The sequence below is a fragment of the Camelus bactrianus genome, chromosome 4 (genome assembly GCF_048773025.1).
Source record: "Camelus bactrianus isolate YW-2024 breed Bactrian camel chromosome 4, ASM4877302v1, whole genome shotgun sequence".
NCBI lineage: Eukaryota > Metazoa > Chordata > Mammalia > Artiodactyla > Camelidae > Camelus > Camelus bactrianus.
Window position 1 is genome coordinate 41122304 of NC_133542.1, and position 19970 is coordinate 41142273.

Genomic DNA, 19970 nt, shown 5'->3' on the forward strand with positions numbered 1-19970 from the left:
AATCTAACTCGAAAAGGAAGTCAAGAAGCAAAACAGTTTTCCCATTCTTCAGTGGTTCTCTGGGTGTCCCCAGACCAGGCAATCTTAGAGGTGTTTGAGTTTATTTTGGAAAGGCCAATAAGTAACAATAAAATCAAAAAGTGTAAGAAGCTAGGAAGAGGTCTTACATGCCATCTGAATAACTGGGACAAGGGCATGTTTTAAAAATTTACAGATGATAGATAAAAAGGATAAGAAATTGTAACATACTTCTAGTGGCTAAATGGAATGGAAGAAGTCAACCGTGTTACACATTTTCCTGAATCGCTCATATTTAGAACCATTAAATTAGTCTCTTCATGCCTAATTCTATAAAAATAGTCAATTTACCCTAAAATTTTTCCTTCTGTGTTTACCTGAATATTATCCCAAGTTACACACACATTGGCACATTACCTCTTACGTGGATGTCTTTGAATAATTTTTCCCTTAAACATATTAAGCCTTCACTGGATTTTGTTGTTATTATTTCTTCCTTTTTGGAAATATCTTCTCATTCTTTATAGCATTTTGTCCAGCAAAAGCGCTCAGGCAAAAGAAATCTGGTTCTATAAACAATTTGGAATCCTGACAGTGCCTTCTAAAAAGATAACAGCATTTGATTTTGAATACCATTTTATTTAGCTTTGGACCATCTCAAAATATACAGGCATGTAACCCCTACTCAAAAACTCATTCCTTCACAATCTAGTCCAAGGACTTAGTTAATAACTAGATAGCTAAATACAATTTAAGTACATTCCAACATAGTTTAGAACAATACATTCAGACATTAGTACTAACAATGTGGCACAATAGTTTTTGCACTGGCAGAGAGCCTCTCGTTCAAAGGTCCTGTTTCATCAAGATTTGAAACAGTTTCCTTTATTTTTTCTAAGGAGATCCCTTTACCAACCATCAAAAATTAGAGAAACTTACTAAAGAAGGCAGACACTCTGTTTTAGAACATGGCCTAGATAATGTTCCTTTACTTTGCTAATAGTTTTCAATATATGGCCCCTATTTTCTGATTTTTCTCCCAACAATGAAATGTCACCATATGTGCCAACTTTCTGATGGAATGTTCCTTCCTCTTTCCTCCCTGCTTCTAATTATGTCAGCACCATCCACTGGCTGAGGGAGCGAGACAAGAAGTACTTTCGTGTCTCCAAGGAGGCAGCTGACCTGACACATCAGGAATCGATTAGTCAGGGCTGGCGTGGGGGCTCATCCTGGAGCCGATGGCGAAGACTGGGCAGGTGGAGGAAAGGAGTAATCATTCCTTTATTTTATTATTACTTTGTGTGCGTGTAGGGGAGAGGTAATTAGGTTTATTTATTTTAAGGGGACCTTGTGCATGCTGAGCATGCGCTCTACCGTGAGATATAACCATCCCCCACTTCCTCCCCCAAAAGCCCATTAAACAGAATGACTGTAAGGTTGAAATGTCTGCATCTCTTTTCTTCAACAACTGAAAATGATTCTCTTTAAAACTGCTCTAGTGGTAGCTTCCAGTAAAAGGTGGACTTTTTTTCATAAATGTATTATGGAAAATAAATATATATATATAGTTTCCCTATATAGCAAATTCATTTCTTGCTAGGGTTTCCGGTGTTCATCTGGGACCTCAGTCATCAGCTGTGGTTGGGAATCCACTGAAAGGCTAGAAACACTTGGCCTGGTTGTGGTCGGTTCCTGACAGGTCCCTGTGGGTGTCTCTCCACATGTGAGCGCCATCCTGTGATGGTCTTACTGTAACGGAGATTTCCCCCAAAGCAGACCCATGTAAAGGATTGTGGTGCAAGCTATTTATTTGCGAGGTGACCCCAGAAAGCATAAGTGTAGAAGTGAGGCCTGGGAAGGAGAAAAGCCGATCAACTGTGCACGAGTGAGTGGGTTCCTGCAACCCTAAGTGGGACTCAGGCCCGCTGGGCACCCTCTGACGGAGGGCGTAGGACCAGCCTGGGTTTGCCTACCCAGGGCCCAAGCTGCAGTGTGTCCACCAACGCCTGTCCCTCACTGGTTGAGCATTACTCTGGAGGCGTTGCCTCGTGGTTTCTGGTCTGTGGCCAGAGAGTGCTAGAAGGATGCAGGCAGCTCCTGACCCAAAAGAGAACCCTCTGCAGGGCCCCGCCATGTGGACCAGGGGACGTGGAAGGGTGGCCACCCTCAGGCGGTCTGAGAACATTGACACAAGTGCACAGCCCCACACTGTGTGCATCAGCCAAGTCTGCAGCCCTGTACCTGCATCTGTGTGGCTGGTCCTGGGTTTCTGGGAATTCATCTTGCTTCATGGGAAGTGAGTAATCAGCACAGAGATGACCTAACCCAGGAATGGAAATGATAACATTCAAAGGTGATTGTGCACTCAGACGTGCAAGCCTTGTGCTAGTAATTTAGATAAGCTTTCATCCAGCTTCTGAACCTTCTTGAAACCCTCCATGTCTCTGCTTAAATACAGGCCCTCATTGCTCAGAGACATAGAAGTCCCCATAATAGCTCCATCATTAAAAAAAAAAAATCTCTTTCAATTTTCCATATTAGGTGTTCTTTCCTAGATTAGGGCAGAGCTCTTTAAAGATGGCATCTGGAAAGACCAGCAAGAGAAAAATTGTTTTAAAAAGAAAATGGTAGCTGTGGATTTTATAATCTTTTCTGTCTTGATCATGTCAATATGAAGGCTTATTTTCTGTGAGTTAAAATGCTTCTAGGAACCCAGGGATAAGCCAGTCTGTGACAACACGTGTATTTGCACGTGTACCCAACTTCAAGATCAAACCATTTTTCGATTCTCCATGTATACCCACATATGTAACACACACACACACACCACACCACACACACACACACACACACACACACCCCGTTCGGTGAATCTGATGTCCAAATTGATTTTGTGTTCTTCCTCCCAAGCTTCCTGGCTCTCCATTCCTGCCATTCCCTTTTGGGAATTTAAATATTTAGTGCTTCCGGCTAAACTGCCTCTTCTTCTGAGCCTGTGGTGAATAGGGTGCTCTTTGGTAATTAACTGCAGGTCAGGGGAGGGAATACATGAGCTCTGGGTGCAGTAAGCCAGGTGGGGCTGCCCTGCTGGCTGCTTCCCAGGTTTACAGACAGGCCTTTTCTCAAGGGAGTGAGGGTGTCCCCCTTGCAGGAGTAGCTCGAGAGCCCACTGTTACTAGCATTTCTTTCCAGCTCTGAGTTGTGACCTCACAAACTGGTAGCTTAAAACTGGGCATGGTGGGAGTATTTCCAGCGTGGAAATCAGCGCATGCTACAAATCCATCCTGCAGTCCTGCACCGCTCCCCAGCTAGTAACCATTTACCAGGATACCACTGGGTAGGTCCTTCTATATTCCATGAAAAGAAAGCAGGCCCCTTTTGCTAATGCTGCGCCAAGCCTGGGAATCTGCTGCCGCGACTCCTGATGTGGGCCCTGCACTTCAGCTGTGCCTTTGACTGGATGGTATGTTGCAGGCAGCGTGGGATTCCTAACAGGCATAGTGTCCTTGGTGAGGTGCACCCCAGAGCAGACACAAATCCGGTCTGGTCAGCAGCTATGGAAGCTTCCTGGTAGCTGGGAACACAGTGTGGAACCCCCATTTGCAGACTTCTAAGGTTTGCCAGGCTTCATTTGCCAATCTGTCTTTTCCTGGGACTCTCATTTCTAAAGATGCTTAAAATATCCAACAGTCCAGTATACTGGACAACCTGGGAATCGAGTGAAAGTTCTAGGGGTCCTTAGTGCAGTCTGCCTCAATGCAACAGGCCCATAGTCATCTAAGCTGCAGAGCAGCTCCTCCAAGGCTGCAGAGCAGGGCAGTGGAAGGCCCACACCAAGGGACTGCCACCATCAGTTCTTCGCTGCTATGGTTTGGTTTAATTACCCTCTTGATTAAAGAGGGTAAGTTGCCTTACTTTACCCACAGGCTTATGGGACAGAAAAATATCCTGGCCTTTACATTCTTGAAGAAAATAGGAAGAAAGGAAATCAACACAGGTCAGATTTCAAGTCAAGGCCTAAGAATTCAAAGAAAAAAATCTTTTCAGAATTCTCTATCTTAGATTTAAAAGAGGCCCACATTTTAAAACCAAGGCCTTGTTGTGCAGGGACCTGGGAGGCTCCCTTAAGATAGATACTAGATCAGTACCTGGAAATAGTTGGAGCCAAGGCACTGGAACAAAGATGCAATGGTAGTGCATAGACAACTTAAAACAAAAGGAAACCAACCAAACAGAAACCCATCCTCAATCACCACCTTCCACTCTCCAACCCTGATCGAAATTTCAGTAAAAGCTTTAAATATGGAGTAGCGGATGGACATGGAAATGACTCCAAATTAGGTAACAGAGAGAAAAACAAGACACTGGCTAATTGACCATCAGACGTTGCTCTGTATACGTGATCAAACGAACCACTGTTGTTTCTTGGTGTCATGTCACTTGCACATTTTGCTCTGGTTTAATTGGTTTCTCAAGAGACAGCCCTCTGGCTCTCACATCCGAAAAATGGGAGGAGGCTCGGAAGAGAAAGAGCAAGGCAGGGCAGCTTTCAAACCAACTACTCTCACTGCTCAGAAGGATAGGACAGAAAAAAGTCTGGCTAGGCAGCCTTGCTCTCTGAGTTGAAAGGCCAAGTTTAAGTATTTGGCTCAAACAATGTTCAGCAAGTTCCTGCCATTTTTTCTGTGGGCAAAGGGTCTTTAAGACGATGGTGCAGATGGACCAAGAACAGGTCCTGGTGGGGTCGAGCCCTAGTCAGAGGCTGTGCTGATTTATCACTCCAAGCCTGGACTAAGTCACAGTGCCCAGGCACACTCTACCCTTTGCCACAAGACCCAGGAAGAAGGGACACCACCGGCTGGAAATGTTCTCTAAACCATGCAAGGGCAGGCAAGCCTTACACCAAAGGCTTGTAAGTAAAAATAACACTTCGTTCTCTGAAGTATATGGATAGAACTGCATCCTGAAAGACACAATGCCATAAGCAAGGGCTGGGCTGCCAGTTAGAAAGACCTGATCCCAAGCGGCAGGAACAGGTCTTGCTTCTGTGATGGTTTCAAATTCCGACCTAAGCCCCAGTTTTCTGGGCAAACACTTGTCTCCATTACCCCAACTTCGCAAACTTGCTAGAAAAAGAACAGTTACTTTTTAGCTGATCTCAAAGTCTTCGAGGGGTGTTTCTAAAAGTCACAGACGTTAAGGACACCTACAGCAGGTCCTTTGTCCCACAGGGAGTGGACCGCTCACTCCCACCACTGAGGCAGGAAGCTCCGAGCCAAGCGTCCACTGGTGGTGAGGACGGGTGGCTCCCTGGAAGTCTTTACTGAGCAGCTATTTAAACCTGTTTTTACAGGTGCTTGCAACCTATATTAGGGCAAGGTTTTTTTTTCTTAAGACAAATTTGATAAATATTATCAATATGAATATATCCACTAAAGAAGACTGAAATTTCTGATTATATACAGAAAGGAGATGATTTTTTTTTCTTTTTTGGTTTGTTTATAAACTACTGAACCTGTCTACCTTGGGAAATGCACATGCAGTATAAAGCGTTTTGAAGAAAGACAGACTTAGCCCATACTCCTTATAATAATACTAAAAAAATACTCTGGGAGAGGCTTAGGCAACTTCAAGAGAAGGAAAACTCAAGAATGAAGAATACTGTAGTACAAACTTATGGCCAAAAATACTGTATTTTTAACCAGCAAGATCATTGGGGCATTATTATACAACATTAGGTGTTTTTTTGCAAAACTAGTTCCCATCCCCAAACAATAGACAATACATGCATTTGAATGACATTTTAAGAACAGTAAATATGATTCTTTTAAATACTGCAAGTTAAAAATGTTTTCTGACAAAACTCCCTAAATACATAGGTCTAGTAAGGGTTTCCAACATGATGACAGGTGAGGAATCCAGCAAGTTGCATTTAGAGAATTCTTTGAGGAAAAGAAATCCACCAAACACATGTGTTTCAGTCAAAGTAACCTGAACAAAGTTACAGAGTAATTTTCCATCTTTCTTTTCTAAACTTAAAAATATTCTACTGAAGAATATCTTCCTCCCTGTTGTTTTCCATCTACCAAAGCTTATCTGAAAGTCAGAATTCCTTTACCCAAGTGAGATCCAATTGTACCCAATAGATATTTTCATAACATGTAAATGTCATTTACTATTGGGTTGGAATCATACGGGGAAATGGAGGATACACGATAGATAAGGGAGGTAAGAAGGAAATTAATATTTGAGCACCTACTGTGTACTAGATGTGTATGCATACTTTGAACAGATGATTCTAGAGCCAAGAGGGTTACTGAAGGGCACTGGTAGTTGGGAAGACAGCAGAAAATGATTTGTTACACTGTGAGAAAAACAAATGACAAGTTGAGACTTTGTATTAAGTATCTACTGAACAGCAGGTGTCTGGCTCCGAAAATCTCTAGCTAATCATATACAACTAAGCCATTTCTTATCCTAATTTGATGGAATCAAAACGAAATCCCAAAGACAGTTACCAGGACAGATCTATTAACACTACATATGATGGAAATATGTGGAGACAGATAAATATACAATATTAACTCGTTTTAATTTTTGTGTGTGTTTCTAACCAAAGGTCGGTCTTTGGAAGAAAATCTGTACACCAAGCACACCTTATCTGTGTCAATTGAGATGTTGTCAATTACCGAGTAAGTGGTTTTAAACCCTTATTTAATTTTAAGAAGAGCAGCAATATACGTTACAATAGTTGGGTACACTTTATTTTCATATGGGTTAACATTCTGCTGTATTTCATTTCATTCGTCCTTTTTGAGAAACTGAAAACAAAGGGAAACGGTAATTTGAAGATTATTTCCAACTAGTATCTGAGTCTTGCAGTATCTCATTATGCAGCCCTTTCTTCCCATTATTTTTATATATTTTTTGCAAATAGTCATTTTTGACCCATATCCAGCATAAATAGCTTTTCACCGATTCCTAACTTAAGACAACTAAAATTTACAATCATGTGGCAGTATAAATTTTAAGATTACAGTTCGTACACCTTGACAATCAAGATAGTCTGAAGTACAAAAAGTAAATTGTCCTTTAGCTGAATTACCTTTTTAAAATATTAGACCCGTGAGTTACTCTACAAATAAACAAAACAAAACAAGTTTCTGGTGTTTTTCAAATACCTTTTGTAGATATCATCTCCTAGTGAACAACATATGCAGGTTCCTAGAAGATTTCCCCCCAGTCTATTCATGACATTCAGCAGAGCTCTTTATATGAAAATGTATACTTAAAAAGAAACAAACACTTGGAGGGGGATTTCTTTACCTCTGAATGGGTGCGTGATTTCCCTTTGTTTCAGATATGAGGCACAAACTTCTGAATTTAAGCTCTGTAAGGCATAGTACAAACCTCCAATTTACAAATAAGGGCTTCTCTGTGGGTTGGAACTGCCATGTCACGCAAAAAGGGAAAAAAAATCTGTAAACCGGTACACTGCAATGTGTTAAGTGAGTCATGAAACGGCTGCTTGCCTTGGTCAGCGGAAGGAAGGTCTCTGTGTTGTGTGTTTTTGATAAGACGTGCCCAAGTCGCCATGAAACTCGCCACAGGCCTCCGTTCTCTGGAGCGTCACGAGGAGTCCAGCGGCGCGCGCTTAGAAAGCTTGCAATCACGATATAATATAAAGCATGAGTAAGCTTTGTTTTTATACAAAACTGAAAAGAATCCCTTCCCGCCCCTCGCCCCTTCAATAAAACCCCAAACAAAGAAACAAAAAAAGAAAATCCTTCAGCTTCGATTGACTAGTGTGGATACAATTCGGTTTCTCTGCATCACTGCAGCTAGGGTGATCAATTTTTTCCTTTCTCAAGAGAAGGGATCTTGTCATGCACCCTAAGATGAACAGTGAAGCCACAAACCTCAGTTCTGCATAGCAATTCCATCCCAATTTCATGAAGACATAAAACAATCTTTCCCTGTTTTGCTCAGCTGCTTTGAGCTTTGAGATCAGGTTTAATCGACTACATCTACTATAGCTCTATTAAATAGAATATCTTGATTCCCTAAAACTGTAACACTTATGATCTTGTGATGAGGTTTTTTTTCTATACACACTGTAGGCCTTCGAATGTCATTGTTTCCTTTTTTTTTTTTCCTTTTTTTCCTTTTTCCTTTTTTTTTCTCTTTTTTTTTTTTTTTTTTTTTTTTTTTTTGCTGCACCAAATTTGATTGCCCTTTCAGGCAAGCAGTGGTCTCTAGCTGTTAAAACATTTCCTTAATGGATCACAATAGCTTCTAAAACTGCCTTTCTAATAAAGGCCATCAGAGAGGTAATACTAAACTGTGCATTTGCCAAATAAGAATATGAATTGTATAAAAGCTCATATTCCAATCCTAGGTCAAATGGCAAAAGTTCTACAAAGTTGGTTTCCATGTTTGTATAAAAGCTCCAACTGATTTTATGTATTTTGCTATGAAATTACCTTTGGGTCTTATTTTCAGTATACCTCTACTCAGGAATGTGCAAATGATTTTATATAGCACGATGCTAGTACCGCTCTGTACGATAGTAAGGTTTTTTTTTTTCTAAATGGAAAAAAAAAATATCCCTAGTCAGAAATAAACTGACAAATTTACATTCTCCTCTCTTAAAAAAGTAAATAAAATAACATTATTCAAAATGTGAATTAGCTATAAGACATACAATACAATTACATAGATACATATCAATACAGCACATTCAATCTGCCAAAAAATTAACGATTACCAAGCCAGTGTGGATGCTGCACTATCGAGAGAGAGATGTATGTACAATGATTAGAGCATTCATAATTGCACTATACCTACAGGCAGTCTGTTTCTTAATTAAATTACAGGTGCTTTCTGAGTAAGGAGAAAAAAAAAAAGTAACCTGTGTAGTTTGAGGCTGGGAGAGTAAAGAATGGGCACATTCCATTACTGTTTAGTAAGTCTGGTACGCATCTGATAAGCCATTAATTTTCTCCCTCTCCTTTGTTGTTCCAAAAGAGTGATTATATGGAAGTTTAGACTCCTGCCAAGTAGTACTGTAGTTAAAATGAGACCAGCATCATGGCCTAATTCTAACTTCCCAGCAGGTTTAACACAATCTTGATTGACTTTCTTAAATCATATTTCAATTCCAGCTGCTTGACAGAAGCTCGTCAGTACATGTGCTGTTATTTTTTGCATTCACTGAAAAATTGCACATACAGAACTCCAGTCTCTCTCCCTCTATGTTCAGTTACATAAATACATGTTCTGTAGAGCACAGAGGTTACTTTTGAGTTTCAGTCCACAAATCTTCCTTAAGTTCAACTCAGCCAGTCATCAGTTGAAGACAATCCCAAAGACGGTAAACTAGCAGTAACTTCAGATTCTGCCAATTAAAGGTGTCAGAGTAATATCAGCAACCAATGTTCATGGCAGACTACTTGACCTTAGAAACAAAGAGAGTGAAACTGGCTTCAAATGAAGTGAGAGAGCAGATTTCAGGGTGTATCACACAGGGGACTTTCCCTTATTGTCGGTTTAGACACTCAACATGGACCGTGGACACTAAACAATGTGATTTTAAGGGCAAAGAAGACGATGGACCATGAAAATCAAGTGTGTAGTGACCAATTATTTGGCAGTTGGTGTTTCGGGTTCACTCTCAGTCAAACACGTTAGGCTTCACAGTCTTACTCTCTTACATTTTAAGATACTGGCTTTTCTCTTTTACGTTCTCTCTCTTTTTTGTTAAAACAAAAAGCCAGCTTTGGCGATACATACCCATAATGAAAGTCATTATAAAATTGTGGCCCAAATGCTAAGGAAAAAAAGGAGGAAAAATTTGAACTGAGGGGGAAAAAAATTAAGAGCAACCTATGAAAAGGTTCTGGGTAGCAGCCATTAGGGTCATGTAGTGTCTGTTAGCATATATATATATATTTTTTGGCATCTGAGATTTGAAGAATAGAGGGTAGGGGAAAAAAGTCAAGGAAAGGATGGAGGACAATGGCACATGGCGTTTGATAAGAAAGAACTCCTTCTGTGTGTCTCTGTCCTTGCCATGCTCTGACTTCTGTATGGTTCACTGAGCAACCAAGCTATGGTTGAAGGTAGGAAAAAAAAAAAGACACAACCATTAGATGGGTATCCACCGTCCCAGCCCACAGTGAGGCAAGACAATATTTATATATATTTAAAAAAAAAAACCTCTATATGTGTATCCAGAGCAATACATTTAAAACAATAGTATTAATACTTAGAATCCTTCAGCAGAAACTACAAACTGTTAAATTAAGCTGATGTTGATGGCTTAAATTGAATAACATTAACCTGACTGTATCATTCAAGAGAAAAACTTGACCAAGAATGGTACTAGGATAAAGGCCATTGTAATGTGGGAAAAATCAGGAGGAAGGGATGGGTTAGGACAAGGAAAATCAGCTTCATTTTTGCTCAATAGAAAAGAAAGAGAGAGAGAGAGAGAGAGAAATCTTATCTTTGTGAGTGCATGACTGAGAAGTGAAAATACACTGAGTCACAAGATTTTGCCTAAAAAAAAGAGAGAGAGGAAATGTGCTGGGACTGTACTTCAGCATCCTGTTTTTCCTCTGAATAGTTTAAATAAAATCATAATATTTACTACAAACTCTGTGGACACGCTCACACAGAGTCCAGGACGGCAATAAATTAGTATTATGCAAATTGTTTCCCACAGAAATACAGTCCCTCTTGTACAGCTTCAACAGCCCACCAGGGGAGGGAAGGGCGGAGTCGAGGAGGCACCATTAGACCAGATTGTACTCCTTCAGGTTCAACTGGAGGATGGTGTCCTTGACGGCGGCAAAGACAAAGCGGATGTTCTCGGTGTCTGTGGCGCATGTGAAGTGGGAGTAGATAATTTTGTCACTGTCTGGGTTCAGGTCCACGAACATCTTCAGGATGAATTCTCGAGCTGCCTGGGCATCTCGCTGGGGTCCTGTTGGCCAAGGGAGGAGAGGGGCGCTTGTCAGCTGATCTGTTAATGCATCTGCTCACTGGATGCTCACGGGTGCTCGTGAGGCCCTCCGCACTGCAGACTGGGCCCGTGGTCATCACCCCCCCACACCACCGTGTGTAACTGCTCGTCCTCGTCACTGTACCTGCCCAGCCAGCCACAAAACGTGATGAGGTGAAAATGGGCAGACAGCCTGAAGACCAGGCTAAGTTTAGCTCTGATCCTTCAGGTGACAGGAGCCACTGTAGGGTCTTCAGCAGGGGTGTGATTAGCTTACTTCGGTTGGACTGAGTTAACTCTGCTGGTTTCGGCAGCCTAGTGATCGGGCACACAGATATAACTGCCCCAGGCCCTCTTGTCAATCTGACCCCCGACCCCGGCTGCCCCTACTCCGTTATAAATCATTTTACGTTCTCCAAACTGAAATCTCTCTCGGAATAGAATGCCTGCTCCTTAAGGTCGGGTCTGTCTACAGCTGTCCTCTGCAGCCTCACTTCTGGTGCTTCTGAGCACAGCACATTTATGTGGTATTCAATTCATTATGTGTGATGATTTAAAAAGTTGCTTTACATTTTCTTGCATTTATCCAGGCTCTCTTCTGGGCCAAGGGCTGGCCTAGATGTTTTAAAAAAGGATTGTGATATATTGATCAAGATATATTAATAATTTTGCAACAGATTCTTAGTGATGACACCAAAATCACAGGCAACAAAAGAAAAGTCAGATCAACTGGACTTAATTTTGATGAAGTACTTCTGTACACCAAAGGATATTATCAAGAAGGTAAAAAGACAACCTACAGAATGGGAGAAAATATCTACAAATCACATAGCTGATCGGGGTAGATGTCCAGACTATACAGAGAACTCCTGCAACTCAACAACAGACAGACAGACAACCTGATTAGAAGATGGGCAAAGGACTTGAACAGACATTTCTCCAAAGAAGATACACAAATGGCTAGTAAGTACATGAAAAGATGCTCAACATCACTAATCATTAGGAAATACAAATCAAAGTCACAATAAGATACCATTTCACATCTACTAAAATGGTTATAATCAAAAAAGTGGAGAATAACAAGTGTTAGCAAGGATGTGGAGAAATCTGAACTCTTGTACATTTGTTGTGGGAATGTAAAGTGGGAAACAATTTAGCGGTACCTCAAAGCTAAACACAGAATTACATAGGAGCCAGCAATTCTATTCCTAAGTACACACCCAAAAGAATTCAAAGTGGAGACTCCAACCGATACTTGTACACGAATTTTCACTGCTACATTATTTGCAACAGCCAAAAAAAAAAAAAAGGTGTAAACAACATAAGGATCCATCAACAGAGGAATGGATAAACAAAAGGTAGTATATACATACAAGGGAATACTATTCAGCGGTGAAAATGAAGTTCTGATAGGATGTTTTCAAGGTTCATACATATGTGGCATCTATCAATTCAAAGAAGCCAGACACAAAACAACCAATATTGTCTGATTCGGCCTCTATGAAGTACCTAGAATAGGCACATTCATAGAGACAGAAAGTAGATTAGTGGTTACCAGGGGCTCGGAGGAGGGGGAACTAGGGAGCTGTTACTTAATGGTCACAGAATTTGGGGTGATAAAGTGTTAGGAACAGCGATGGCTGCACAGTATATGAATGTAACTAATGTCACTGAGGTGCATGTTTAAAGGTGGTTAAAATGGCAAATTTTATGTAACGTATTTTACCACAGTTTAAAAAAATTAACGTAATATACCAAAAGGCATTGAACTCTGCTTTAAATGGGTGAATTATATATGGTATGTGAATTACATCTCAACAGAGCTGTTTTAAAAACTTAATAGATCCTGATCAATGTATTAATTTAAAACTTTGGGTTGTAAATTAAAAGCAACATGAAAACACCACAACCTGTCGAGGACTGAGCACCTTTCTTGTGTCCATCTTGGTGGTGGTATACGTCTGCATGTCTCCCATTTTTTCCCATTTTTTCCCGTTAGTTCTATACCAAAGGAGGTCACGTGCTGTAACCTCCACCTTCTCCTCTCTCAGGAGACCCTCGGGATCCATGGTTCAGATTTTTTTCTATCAATATTGTTATCTAGTTTGCGATAAGGAAATTTTTGAAAACTCTACGGAGGGCCTACAAATTCTAACAAAATGCAGGCGAGTTTCAGATGGCCAGCTTGAAAACTTTTCAAACTGACCTTATTGCAAAAAAGCGCATATCCAACATTGCCAGGAGTGGGGAGCAAAGAGCCACGAAAACAGATCATTCTCATTTGTACAGTTTACAAAAGAATGTATGAATTTTTTGACTTAAGAGCCCAGAACTGAAATTTTTGTCAGTGACTAATAAGGCTGACACCCTAGTGAAAAAAAAAGTGCTAATAATTACAAATATGTAACATATATAATTATTTAATATCCTAGCTTATTGAATGTACTATTGCTAACTTACTAATTCCATAGCAGTAATAAAAAAATATTTGAAACCAAGACTGATAAGATTGTTAGAACTGGTAAAGTCTCTTATTTCATAGAAGAATGCGCTGTTTCTGGCCTGTGAGTGAAATTCCATTTGATTTTGTACTTAACCTTTTTGAGAAAGAGAGGTCTACATTTTCTCTCTCTTTTTACTGTAAACTGTATCAGAACAAGACTTAAGTTCCCCGAAGAGCCCTCAGAGTCTGTTACATTTTTAAGCATGAATTATGTTACTTGAATAAACATAAACTACAAAGAAATCATTATAGCCCTCATGGCAGGAACAGGATTCCATAAGTCTCTGTGAACAATTCTGCAATTCAAGTCCATGTGGAAATGGTAATTTTCCTTCCTGAAGAGAAATACAGAAATGGCATTCATTACGATAAAGACCTTGTAAGTGCAGAAACGTGGAAGTGTGAAATTTATAATATTATAAACATGTTTATTATAAAAACATGACTGCAGAGTGGGCCTAGAATTTTTTCAGTCTTAGCTCATCTTACAAGGGCTTGAAGTCTCCAGAAATGACAGCTGTGTTTGCTTTATGAATAACAATCAGGGTCTTTTTTCCTTTCCCCATGGCCAACTTGCCCGTGTGCCTTACGTGTACTGCAGTGTGAGACTGACGGTAAAAAACATCTCCACGCTTACAGACGTTCGCAGTGCCACATGTTGGAAGGAAAATGCTCCTGTCGTGGGGTATCTGGGGAAATTACTGGACAAAGGAAATAGGTAAAGAGATGAGGAAAATGCTGCACAGAGAGAAAAACAGTACTCCCAATACTCATCGCAGAAAAAAGTCTTTACTGCAGCAAAGCCAGCCCTGGTGGCTGAGCTGTGTGCGCTGCGTCAGCACCTCGGGCCTCGGTGGGGCTGCTCTGCGGGGCGGGCTGTGCTGCCTCTGTCCTGTTGTCCCGTGGGCAAGGGTTTGTTTTGGAAGGAAGTGCAAAGCACAAAGGAAAACGTGCTTGGACAGAGGATGGGGACACACTGCCAACCAACACAGGACCATCTCTGATACTTGACAACATCAGCAACCTTCAGAATCCTGTATGTACCCAGAAGGGAACGTGGAACGTTTCCCTCCCGAGAGCCTGCATTGAACCCAACGCACGCGGGACTGGAAAGATGAGCACAACTCCATCCTTGATGGGTCTGTATCTTCGGAAGCGATGAACCCAAACTGAACATTAGTTTTGAAGTAATTACCTTTCGGAGGGAGCTTTCAGAAATACAGAAACACTGCTGAGCTGACATCCATGCCAGACAGCATATGTCAATAATATAATTTTTAAAAAGAGTCTGTTCTCTTGTCACTACACCTCCGTAATCGGGGCTTTTGGGTTTGTGCTCTTCTCTGTGCCAGGTCCTCTGCTGAGAGACTGACACACGGGATTCCACTCAATTCTGCTTTGCTTGGGAAGAAACCGGGTGGCTGAATAAACCTGTCCAGGGCACCACTGCTGGTAAGTGGCAGAGCGGGAACTTGGTGACATTCAAAGCCTGTCCTCTGCCCTACTCGTCATCTAGATCTGGGTTTGGCAAACTTTCCCTGTTAAGGACCGGAGGAAATATTTTAGGCTTTGTGATCTCTGCCACGACTACTCAGTTCTGCGGCTGCAGCACAGAAGTAGCTGGACAGTATATAAAGGAGTGGGTGTGTGGCTGTTTCAATAAAACTTTATTTATAAAGAGGCAGCAGGCTTGCCACTCCTAATCTAGACTCAAGTATGTGCCGGAGAGGTGTGTGTATCCGGCACCTCAGTTCTTACAGGGCAGTGACTGTGACTCGTTCACCGTTTTAGAGCAGCAGGTGGTGGTTGCCAATGTGTCAAGTATTTCTCAGAAGGTGTTTGGTGTCATGTCCAGTGGTTCAGGATTTGCATCTAGCCGAGGAGGCGAGATTTGTTTATAAAAAGGAAGAAAATGATGCAAAGCCAGGTGAGAGCCGAAGTGGGTGCTATAGGTTCTAAGTGCTTCAGAGAGAGCTTAAAGGATGGGTGCCACCCTGAAGGGTGACGAGACTTCACTGGGCCGTGAAGCACCCCCCAATGTAAATATTTCTCGAACATTCACTAGGCGTTAGGCACCACGCTAAAATGTCACACGTGTTAGCCATTACAGTCAGCAAAACGTAAGTTTGGTCCTAAAGTCTACAGAAATTAAGTGACTTGATCATGGTTCTACAAGCAGGAAATATCAGAACTGGGATTTGAATCTGCGTAGATCGACTTCATACTGTGGGCTCCTGACCACACAATTCTGCTCTCCCTCCAGAGAGAGACAGAGACAGACAGACTGTTACCAAATGAAAGGGAAAGAAAGAAGGAACTAGAATGGTTGATACTCAGTTAGTCAAAACTATGGGACTGCTCCCTCCTCTGATACAGCAAAAGAAAACTCTGTTTTGAAATACATTTAACTCTCAGTATTTTAGGGAATGAAACATTTCAGATCGTACTCCACCCATCACAACACGTGGGCTTCTGAGGGCGCAGGCAGCGGCCGTGCGCAGCAAGGCGGCTGCTCTGGCCCTGGTCGCGGGGGAAGGATGTGTCCCCAGCTACTGGCCGGTGGAGGAGGGCTCACTTACCATCATACTCTGGGAAGTAGTCAACGAGGTGGGAATACATAATTTTCTCCTCTAGAAGATCTTTCTTGTTTAAGAACAGAATAACCGAGGAGTTCTGGAACCAGGGATACGTGATAATTGTTCTAAAGAGTGCTTTGCTTTCCTCCATTCGGTTCTGGAAAAAAAAAACACCAGAAAATTGAGGCATGAATTACACGATTACTCAGTCTGTGAACTGTTTGTTTTGTACATCCAACCCCTCTTTGGTCTGCATTTAGTTTTTGTGGCCTTGGGCTGGGCGGTAGCAGCTTTTATCAGGATTTACATGCAAAAGCCTCCACGGCCCTTTAAATTAGGCCAACTCTCAGGTTGACAAGTAGAAGAGAATAATAGTAATATTCACTGAAATAACTCAACGTTGAAAGAGAATAAGCAAAGCCTAGAGAACCCTGTTGTATCTGGCACACTGTCAGTGTCCGCCAAAAATCACTCATTCATGGTCAAAGTCTTCAGATCTGAATTAAGAACTAAGTACCAGGCTTCATCTTGCATTTCCTAAGCTGTGTGTACTTGGGGCTTCATCATTGGCTGTTTCATAACAATCAAAACAAAGTTACTTAATTCATTGCCCAAAGTGCATCTATATTTTTAGAATGATTACTACTTACTATATAAATATGTATCCCCTGATAAGAAAACACATGGAAATATATTTTTGATTCACACATTTCCTACTTATCAGAACACACTTGCTCCCTAGGTTTCACTGTAATTCTCCTACAGAATTGTGGCCATAGACATGGTAATTACCTGGAGATACAAATGTAGTATTTCTCACCACCCTCAGCATTTGTAAGAAAGTGTTCTCACCTAAAGCTGTCTATCAAGCCAGCTTTGGTAACAGAAAACCTCAATGGATTCTCAAGGAATTAGTCAGCCTGCTCTTACAAATGAAGATACTAATCAGTTACTCCTGACTCAAGTATCTCCTCTTAAAAAGAACGCAGTCACCAGCCCAAAGCTAGACCACCTCCTAGCTTAGACCTAGTCTCTTCACCAGCTTGTCTGCCTACAGACACACTCGCTTCTAAATCACCCCCATTCTTGGGTCACAGACAAAGGCAGTGGATTTGGAGAATCCTCCTCTCCCTGGTGCAGGGGCACACTTCTTCCTGGACAAACATGCACTTTCTGACCCCCGACTTAGTTCTTAGTTATGACCAAGTCTCAGGCAATGGAAAAGCCTGCCTGGGATTGAGCCCATCTCCACTGCTAACAGGTGGCTCAGTGGCTTAAGTCAGAGCATCCTAGTCTCCTGGCACCTGGGCTGATTCAGGGCTGGACTTCGAATCCAGGCCCCTGTCACTCAGAATACCCCTTCCCTGGCATACAGGCATCTGTGTAGCCAAGCAGCTCAACAGGTCCAATTAACCCCAGGATTTCTGCCGGGAGCTGTGGAACAGAGAACCCCGCTTTCACAAAGAATGTGGAATAGGAATCGTGTAGCCTCAGAAATTTCTAGCAACCATCCCGAAACAGAGAAAAATAAGCCAGGTCCTCCTTACTGGGTTTTAACTCCTAGGTCACAAAACCTGAGCTTGGTTTTGCCTCTGGATTTTTTGGTAACATCAACCAATTAAGTACCCTTTAGTTTTTAAAGCTAGTTTGAACTGTTTTTCTGGTTCTTACTATATGCAAAATACTTCTGACCGATAGACTTGGATCCACCCACTGCCACATGTCTGAAAGGAACTGAATGAATGAGGTTTGAAGGATAAGCATGAAGCCTAGGGGTTCAAGCTGTTAACATGTTCTGCTCAGATCCTGCCTTCCTGACGCAGAATGCCCCAGGTTTCATGGCACAGCACTACCAAGGCTAAGCGCGCTCCCCTTTGTCTCCCTGTGACTGCTGTTCCAGGAAGCCTCCAGGTAGCAGAGCTCACCGAGCACAATTTTCTAGGTCCTGAATATGTCTTGCTCTCTTCTCTCAAGTGTGTCAATTCACATCAAGTTAAGAAGGCTGGCTTTTCAAAAGGAGATCTTTGCCGAATCAGGTAAAGCCGCCCATCACCAATGTCTTTGACCTTCACACTTTGTGCCTACCGCTGCTCAGATAATTAAATACCCAAGAAATGTGGGACTGATGGAGCGAAAGGTTACTTCATGGCTCAAGGGACAGCACTGACTTCACCACATACACGTCTCTTTTACAGAAATGACCACACAGTCTTTATACTATTTTTACTATCTACGTGTCTTTTACTGGTTATCATCAGTGGTAAAATTTTTAAGTCTGGAAACAATATTCACTGAGAAATGACGTCTCATGGCCTGAGATTTTATAGGTTGAAAATTTTAGGACAGAAGAAAGGCAAAGGCCCTAAGAAGAACTGAAAGAATTAAAGGATTGAAAGAAGTTTAATTAGATAGTGAAATCCCTGATGGGAGAGTCAACATTATTTTCTTACAGCTAGAGAAATTCTAGAAAGTCACACTGTGGTCTTCAGCCACCTTGGCCTCAACCAGGGAGTCTCCGTTAGAAAGGCTGACCGCTGAAATCAGCATTCCCCAGGAGGAGCAGGATGGGCTCCCAAGGGCCTCCCCAGTTAGGCCTTTTCTGGTTGGAGTCCTTCCAGGGTAAGTGGCTAGACCCTGGGTGGAGACAGGAAAAGGGAAAGTGGTCCTGACTTTTGAATTAATGCAAAAGGAGGTGCCTGAGGAAGTTTCAAGTCATGTCAGGAGCCCCCAAGCTCCAGATGGGGTTCTCCAAGGAAAGGCCCTCGTGCAGCCTCTAGGACCACAGCCAGGAGGGTGGACCGAGCCCAGCCTGGGGACTAGAGATGCCTTGTGAAGGTGGCTGTCCCTCTGTGCCCAGTGCTGCTGCACTTGGGGTCACTGTGGAGGCAGGCCCGCTGACTGGCCTGGTCCCGCTGACTCTCTGCCCGTGTCTGCAGTTGCCGGCTGCTCGAGGCTGGGTCCCCAGCTGCCATGTGCGGTGTGGCCTGGGCCCGAGCTGTTCCTCCAGGGGAAAGCTCAAGAGCAACGAAGTGGGCAGCTGGCCTGCAGCGTCAGCGTCCCCAGCCTTCTGCTAGGTCCGCCGAACTCCGTCTTAGAGCCTGAGCCCAGGAATTTGCATTTTAGCAAGCCCTCCAGGGCCTTCTGATGCGGGCTTCACTTTGCAAAGCACTGTGCTGGGGTGGGCTTCTCCAAATTCACGTGTGCTCTGAATCACCTGTGGGCGAAGATTCAGACTCAGCTTAGGATGGGGCCCAGGAGCCCGCCCTTCTCACCGGCTCCCAGGTGAGGCTGCGGCTGCGGACTCACAGTGCACACTTGGCCCAGGAAGATGCAGAAAGCTTGCTAACCAGGGATGACAATTCGAAAAGTGACGATCCATCCCATTTTCGTGATGGGAAGCGCCAGTCACGCATCCAGCTGAGTGCCTGAGTTGTGTGATGAAATCTAACCCCAGGCCAGCTTCATGCTTTTTGTTTTTCCCCATTAAGACAGGATTCTTACTTGATGCCATAGAAGTTTTTCACTCGACACTGAGAATTCCTAATGCCTTTTTTCACCCCCATGGGGGAATATTTACAAACCGATATGCTCCCTATCAGAGCCCCCGGACTGAATCCTAAATGGACTAAATGAGATTTTCACGATGCCTCAAGGTGGCAGGCGGCACAGGGCGGTTGGCATATGACGCACTCTGCTCAGCAAACGCTGGGATCTATGGGGGAACAGCAGGTCCCCAGGGACTCGGTGGCAATTGCTCTTTAGTAATTCTCTAGGGCCTGGAGTTGCAAGTAAGAAAACAAAACGGCAATGTATGCGACATGCGTATGACTAATAAAAACGCTGAGGGCTTGTTTGCTCACCTCTG

General features: G+C 42.6%; 1 protein-coding gene and 1 long non-coding RNA gene across 3 annotated transcripts in view; one reads left to right on the forward strand and one right to left on the reverse strand.

The window, feature by feature from the left end:
* The window catches only part of LOC123616256 (uncharacterized), a 41902-nt gene that overhangs the window by 14191 nt on the left and 7741 nt on the right, over positions 1 to 19970 (forward strand). Inside the window, exon 2 of the long non-coding RNA XR_006724186.2 lies at positions 14882 to 14981. This is a non-coding gene — a long non-coding RNA (uncharacterized LOC123616256). The remainder of the gene's footprint in view (positions 1 to 14881; positions 14982 to 19970) is intronic.
* The window catches only part of LOC105067298 (guanine nucleotide-binding protein G(q) subunit alpha), a 261951-nt gene continuing 247676 nt past the window's right edge, over positions 5696 to 19970 (reverse strand). For both annotated transcript variants that reach the window (XM_074361734.1, XM_045515156.2), the window contains exons 6-7: positions 16109 to 16262; positions 5696 to 11008 (exon numbers count right to left, since the gene is read on the reverse strand). In XM_074361734.1, coding sequence (XP_074217835.1) covers positions 10818 to 11008; positions 16109 to 16262 — 345 coding nt within the window. In that variant the 3' untranslated portion in view covers positions 5696 to 10817. The remainder of the gene's footprint in view (positions 11009 to 16108; positions 16263 to 19970) is intronic.